At 60.4% G+C, this 7,073-nt stretch overlaps 1 protein-coding gene across 1 annotated transcript in view; it reads right to left on the bottom strand.

Annotated features, from left to right (window-relative positions):
* The window catches only part of OLFML2A (olfactomedin like 2A), a 17,732-nt gene extending 10,714 nt beyond the window's left edge, over positions 1-7,018 (bottom strand). The window contains exon 1 of the mRNA XM_014526831.2: positions 1,880-7,018. Coding sequence (XP_014382317.2) covers positions 1,880-2,032 — 153 coding nt within the window. The 5' untranslated portion in view covers positions 2,033-7,018. The remainder of the gene's footprint in view (positions 1-1,879) is intronic.
* Between the last annotated feature and the right edge of the window lie 55 nt (positions 7,019-7,073).

Below are 7,073 nucleotides of genomic sequence, written 5' to 3'. Positions count from 1 at the left end.
GCGTGTCAGGTCTCCTCCGTGGAGGGGAGAAGGACTCTGGGTGCAGCACAGTCCAGACCGGCCTGAGCCTAATCTTGCGGCATCAAGCTTTCCGGCCTGGTGCTATAGCAACAGCCCCTGCGTTGTGCGCTGCGCGGCGCAGAGAGGAGCGCAGCCCTCTGTTATCTCCGTCTGCAGCGTGCAAAGGCCGACAGCTTCCAGCCAGGAGCAGACCCGTCTCCCCAGCAGCTGTCTGGGCTCTCGTGCCCCTGGCACACCGGGGACTGGGATGGCTCAGCAGCTTTCACAGCAATGTCTGGGGTAGATGTCGGAGATGTGGACTGTCAGTTGTGTGTGCGTGCACACAAGTATGTGCATAGGCACACGGGTGGCAAGATTAATGTTGGTGCCGGAGCGAGCAGCTGTGTCTGTCCGTGCACGCTGGGTTTGGCGCGCATTTGTGCCTGCGCGGTGTGAGCGTTACGGGCTGTGCTTGTGAATGGGGAGATGTGGCGGGGTAGGTGTGTAGGGGTAGGTGCAAGTCTGAGCCTGCAAGTCCCGGAAGATTCATGAGAAGAGGCTGAACAGGGCTTGGCTGCAGAGACCCGACAGCTGCAATGAATATGCCAATGTCCCACATCCAGGCTGTAGCATGGGCACTCCCCAGCAAGCTGGGAGCCAAGCAGGGCAAGAGGGAAATGCTTCTGCGTGGAAATCTCATGGAGAAACCGGAGACTTCAATAGTACCCTGAGGAGCAAACAGTGGCAAAGTGCCCACTAGCAATCTGTGCTTGCTTTCTCACTTCCAGGCACTGACTTCAGCCGCCCGCCGCTGGCTCTTCCTGCGCTGCTCCCTCTGCAGCAAGAGCAAGGAGCCCATTAGGGTCGGGCACTGTCTCCCTGCCCGCGTCTACACGAGACACTTACTGCGCAGTAGCCCATTACTACTGCGCAGCTGCTTGTTACTACTGCACAGCAGCATTGCGGAGCCTGGATCACGATGTGACGCTGCGGCACAGGAGTAGCGAGCTACTGCGCACTCAGCATCACCCGGAAGCCGTGCGGAGCCGCTACTGTGCAGTAACGCCGGTTACTGCACGGTTATTTAGTACTTGGGTGTGCAAGTACCAAGTGACTGCGCAGTAACACCTGCACAGCCAGCGTCTCGTGTAGAGGCGGCCCCCGGGAAGGAAATCCCTCCAGGTAACCAGGACACCTCCTGGGCTCCTTCCTGCTAAGCTCAGTAGGTTGAGCTCTTTGGGACTCTCCCCACTGGACATTTTCTCCAGCTCTTGGCTCTTCTTGTGGCTCTTTTCTGTTCCCTCTTTGGTTTTTGAACACCCTTTATCAAGTGGGGACACGAGATGGATGCCGTGTCCCACTGCGGGTCTCGCCCACACCAGAGGTGAAGTGAACGTCCCTGCTCCTAGACACGATCTCGGGGGCTTACACAGACACACGACCGCTGTATCTGAGCGCACCGACTTGCCCTCACCCTGCCACTGTGAGGTGGGGAAGAACCAATGTCCCCACATGCCAGAGCGGGGACTGAGGCTAAGTGACTGGCCCAGGGACACTGAGGGGGCCTGTGGCAGAGCAGGGACTTGAAACTAGGCTCTCTCTCTCCCTGTGTGTGCCTGTGCCCCCTTGGGGGCGAGAGCCAGGTGCTAGGATGTGCTCCGCGTGTCTGGGCCTCCCAGCAGCAGGTGCGGTGCCAGGCATAAAGGGCAGGACACACGCCTCCGCGGGCCTCCGGCCACCGGAACGGTTTCCACCCACCTCGGCCTGGGCTCATTAGATCAGCCTCAGCGATGCTGCGACGGATCGAGGCCAGCAGCAGCCCTATCCCTGTGACTCAGAGGCAAACCCTTTCCCTTCCTCCGTCCCATGCCAATCTCACCGGGTCTACGTCACCACTGACATCGTTACGACCACGACGCCGTAGCCACAGGATCACTTTTCCCTTCCATCCCAGGCCCGCTGGATCGGAGCGAGAGGGCAGGGTTCCCGCAACGTTTAGGGAGACACGGCAGCGCCAGGGGAGTCCAGGCATTAGTCTTCAGCAAAACGTGCCCCGCATTTTGCATTTCAGAAAACCCTCCCCTCTTTCATACGGAAAGGCCTGGAAAGTGGAGGGGAGTTGGGGGCATTTTGCTGGGCAGGACGGAAACCTCAGGCCACACCGGGAGCTATAAACCTCCTGACAAGGGCGGAGCAGGGGGCAGGCCGTGGGGCACGGATGGGATCTCGCTCCTCGAGGCTCCCGCACTTCCCGCTGCTCGGCCCCTCTGCCCTCCCCGTGGCAATGCAGACTGCTTATACCAACAGCCGTGGAGACTCATCGCCCCGCCGCCTGCCGCTTCATCCTTCCCCACACCAGCCGCCGACTCTCCCTTCCACGCTCCCAGAGGCCACTTATTCTTGCTTTCATGGATTTTGGCCAGCCCCTCGAGCTGGGGCTTGACGGAGGTGTGTCAGCTTGCACAGGCGTCGCACCCAGCCTGGAGCACTCGGCGGGGATCGGCACCTTGGGGCACTGCGGCTTTTCCTGCCTGGAGTTCAAGTTTCCAGCGACACGCAGAGCTGCGGCTTACCAAGTGCGACAGAGCAAAGTAACACCTACGCCCCCAGGAAGACCCTGGGACATCTGGAGCGCGTCCCCACCTCGTGTCAGGATGGATGGATGCAGCCCCTCAGGGAACACCTTCCGAGAGCAATGACTGCAGCTTGCTGTGCGAAGCCACCCACTCCCTGCGGAAGAAGAGCGCGGCAGCGCGCTGTGGGCTCTCGCAGCTGGGCCAGGCTTTGCTTGTTTGCTGGTAGTTGTGCTCGACAGCTGGGCTCTTCTGGCATGCCTTCGCCCCCGTGCAGGGCAGCCCCAGCCCCTTGGTGGGACCGAAGATGCTCAGGCTTTGCACCCGCCTCTCCCATTTTACCGCTTGCTGGTTGTAGACCCCAAGGAGAGGGTGAATAAGAGGCAGTCCCTGCCTCGAAGCATTTCCCCTAGTGCTAAGTCTCAGCCAGCTGCTTGCTCAGCCAGGGCGCACAGACTTTGTCTTGCTGCACCAGCCGGCGCCTTGCCAGCTGCCCAAGGGTCACGGCAGATTGCAGCAGCGCTTGCTTACCGGATCCCAGTGGCGGCAGTGGAAAATCTTGCTCATCTCTGCCCCAGAGAGCACTGCCCAATGGGGGCTGCAGTTCCCACGGGTTTCCAGTGTTAGGGGCGCTGGGAGCAGTGCCAAAGATCCCCCTGGGCTGATTCGGACGGGACTTTGCTGCCTGAGCCGCCCTGGCCGGGCTGCTTTCACTTAGCAAAGGAAAATCCAAGCAAGGCTTCACCTCCTCCCTGGCTTCCTTAAACAGGAACCGCGCCGGGCGCACTGTAAACAAGGAAGTCCTAAAACAAATCAGCCCTCTCCCACAAAGGTCGCTCAGCTGCAGCACACGGCGCCGGCACGACAAACCAGCCTCGGACGCGGCTCCCCCAAGCCGCACGCTCCCAGGCAGCGCATGGCTGCAGAGCTCAGCCGGCGCCAGTGTATGATACCCAGCCCCAGGGCTGCGTGAGGATGGCTGCCCGAAAGGATCCCTTCTCCCCGAGGACAGCCAGCAAAGTCTTCACGCCCAGGGCCCCAGCACCTTCTGCTGCAGGCCAGAGGCACATGCCGTGAGGTCTGCCTAGCTCTTTGCAGCAACAGCTGCCTGGGGAGTCGGGGTGCTGCTCCCAGGCCTGGTGCGTTCCCACTTCTGCTCACAACAGCGCTCCCCACTCCTTGCAAGACCCACGCGTGCATTAAATACCCGGGTCAGTTTTGGCCAGCCACAAATATGCAGAGCGAGATGCTCATCCCCCTTCTTTACTCTGCGGCTAACAGGAAAGTCGAGTGGGTCCGAGCGTGGTGGAGATGCTCTTTGCCGAACCTCACCTGGCGCAATACGGGAGCCGTAGGCAAGAGCGATGGGGGAAGAAGGATAGACTGGACTGGAGGCAGCAGAGAGGAGAAGCCGTGCCTGGAGGGACGGGGCTGCCGGGGGGGAACGGAGGGTTTTGTTGCTCTACCGCGCGCACAAACCACCCCTAGTGCAGGAAGAGAAGCGCCGGGGGCTCGAGACCTGCCTGTCGGGTGGCTCACTGAGCTGCCTGGGTTGCTTGCACTTGGGCCGCGGCTCCGGGTGCCTCACGCTCGCTCGCAGCCCCGTGGGAAACGCACGGTGCAGGGCTTCCCTGCACTGAGCTCTGGGGCTGGCCGGGGTCTCCAGCAAGCTCTCTGCATGGTTTTTAGGTGTGTCCTGGGAGCCCGGGAGAAGTGTTGGGGAAAGGGGCATCGTTATCAGGGTCCCCCTCTCAGCTGCTGACCTGTCTTCTGATTTTCAGTGTAACGGGGCAAAACGGAGCAGATGTTCCTCTGCCTGACGCAGCTGAGGATGTTTTCATTAGGTAATGGACACACGGCACCCTCCTCTTCCTCCTCGCCAGCACATCTGCACATGAGATGCAGCATCCTTGTGGCGCGTGGCAGGGGCCGAGCGGGAAAGGGGCAGGCTGAGTGACACCTGGGGGTGCCGGCCCCCACACATCTGCTTCACGGCCTCTCTGCCCCGGCCACAGGGCAGGACCTCGGTGCTAGGCTCCGGTCAGGGCAGAGACTTGGAACCGGGAAGGCAAACGTGACGGAGACAGAGACTCTGGTGCCAGCAAAGGCCTGGGTTTCTGCGAGTGGGGTCTGGACAACATCCTCGGTTAAACACCTGCCATCTTTTGATTTACGCTGCGGAGGATGAGGCTGTCCAGGGCAGCAGCCTGGACAACCACGTTTCTCCTGAAGCCAAGCTTCAATCCTGGCTACTGACGCACCATCTGCACAGGGCACGTCTGGGAACAGTGCTCGAGGTAACAAAGCAGGGCACCAGCGCAACACGGACGCCTGCAGCGCCTGCCCCTCGCGGGTGGGCGGGCCGGCGGGCGGGCATGCAGCTGGAGAGGGTGGGCTCAGGAAGGTGATGGCCCCGATCAGGAGAGCGCTGCAGGTCTCCTGAGATGCTCCCGGGCGGAGACCACGAAGCAATCCTAACCTGCCTCCATCGTGGATGCCTGTCCAAACGCATTGGAACAACGTCCTAGTGCATGCCGTTTTCAACTTTGCTAACTTCACACTAAAAGCAACTAAAGTCCTGGAAAAAATCAGGCTGCAGCTCGCAAAGGAGCCCCGGGGATTAGGTGCCTTGCTTCCACTGAATCTCAGTAGGCTGCAAGTGTCTAAATCCCAGAGGCTCCTCTAGAAATACCACCCCATGTCGCTGTCCCTTCTTAAACAAAAGCCCTTGGTCCCAGTCTCGCGGCTCGTCCGGAGAGAGCGGCACTATTCCAGTCCCTTCTCAGAGCAGAAGCAAATGTCAGCTGCGTGAAAGTGCTCGTGTGCCGGGAAGCACTTGGCTTTTGCGCTCCTTCTCCACAATGCTGGCATCTGCAATCATTTTGGTAAATAGGTCTGCTGCTCCTAATAGCCCCTGGCTGGATCTCTGCTTAGGGCCCAGGCTCGGGCAGCGGGCTGGCACTGCACCGCCCTGAGACCGGCACCTCCGAAGTGAAAGGCAGTGGGAAAGCCTGGGGGTCGGGCGCGCACGGGAGAGGCTCCGTTCTTCCCACGCCGACCTTTCCCATCTCCTCCCTGCTCCCCCGAGCGAGCGCTCCCACAAAGGAAGTGTCCCGGGACGCAGGCCGTTCTATTTTGACGTTAAGGGGATCTAATAATAGGGCTGGTAAGTGGAGGGCCCAGCGCTGGGTGCTCTCCAACAAGCAGCTCGAGCACCGAGGGGAATTCCAAGTCCAAACACACGCAGCCTTTTAGCTGTGTGCATCCCAGGGCTCACAGCCCAGGGGCAGGGAAACCTGGGCTTGATACCTGACTACATGGCCCTGGGTAAGCCTCTTCTGCCTCAGTTTCCCCTGCAGTAACTCCCACCCTCCGCACTCTGCAGATGCTTGCACTAAGTGAGCCAAAAATGCCATGTCCTGCAGATTGACAGAGCAATGCATGGCTTGGGACGCTGGACTCAGCCTTCTCCTTTCCCTGGATCGCCAAAGACATGCACACACCTGCCGTCTGAAGCGCCGGGAGCCCAATGATGGACGGTTGCAAGGGGCAGCATTAGCAGCCCAGGGCACAAGGAAGGGAGATTTTCCCATCCTCAGTGATGGAAATAGCCACCGATGCACACTGTCACCCAGCTGCAAACTTACAGCTGGGAACCCAGGCAAAAAGCCCCTGAAGACAAGTCCTTCCCCAAAAAGCACGGGAAGCCTTGGCCCCATCTGGGCAGCCTTGCTCGTTTTGATATCTCTGTAGACACAAACTACAACGCTGCTGCCCGGTTAGCCAAATAACTGGGGGTGAGCCCCCGAGCCAGGACGCTGGTGTTTGCTCTGTCTGGAATTTGGTCTCACGCCACCCCAGCGCTGTCATCTGCTGATGTGTGATACTCCGACCCTCCTTTAATTAAAGCTTGTGCTGATGTCAGGGAGATTAAATGCTGCTGGGGCCAAATCTCCGCAACAAAGCGCCCACCGCGCACTTCTGCACGGCCGGCAGCCGCCGTGTTTTGACAGCAGGATTATCTCCTTGGCTCTCGGCTCCTGGCACAGCTTGTGCAGGCAGCTCCCAATGCCCCCTTCTTTCCCCCCAGCCCTGTTAGATGGGAGATGATACCTCATGCTCCGGTGAAGGGGCTCGTTCCTCCCAGGCTGGGAACACCGGGAACCTCCGCTACAGACCTGCGGGACTCCCGGCACCCCGGACTTTGTGCTCTATCTAAAGAGGAGTGTGCAGCTTCTTCCCGAGGGCCCTCCTGGGACTCGAGGGGCCAAACCCCCTTGCTCTGCCCGCAGACAGGCCTCGTCTTGGGGGCAGAACTGCCCAGCTGCAACGGGTGCGCCCCTGCCAGCTCTTTCCTCCATCCCGCCAGTCCTCGCCGCCCCCCAGACTCCCTGTGCTTGCGCCCTAAAGCTTTTGTCCAACAACTGGGTCGGTCTGATGAAGGACATGCATGCACCCACAGCCCCTGCTGCTGTCCCCGGTGCCGGAGCCCGGAGGGGG

Source organism: Alligator sinensis, unplaced genomic scaffold (assembly GCF_000455745.1).
Source record: "Alligator sinensis unplaced genomic scaffold, ASM45574v1 scaffold611_2, whole genome shotgun sequence".
NCBI lineage: Eukaryota > Metazoa > Chordata > Crocodylia > Alligatoridae > Alligator > Alligator sinensis.
This window is presented reverse-complemented; position numbering and strand designations above follow the sequence as displayed.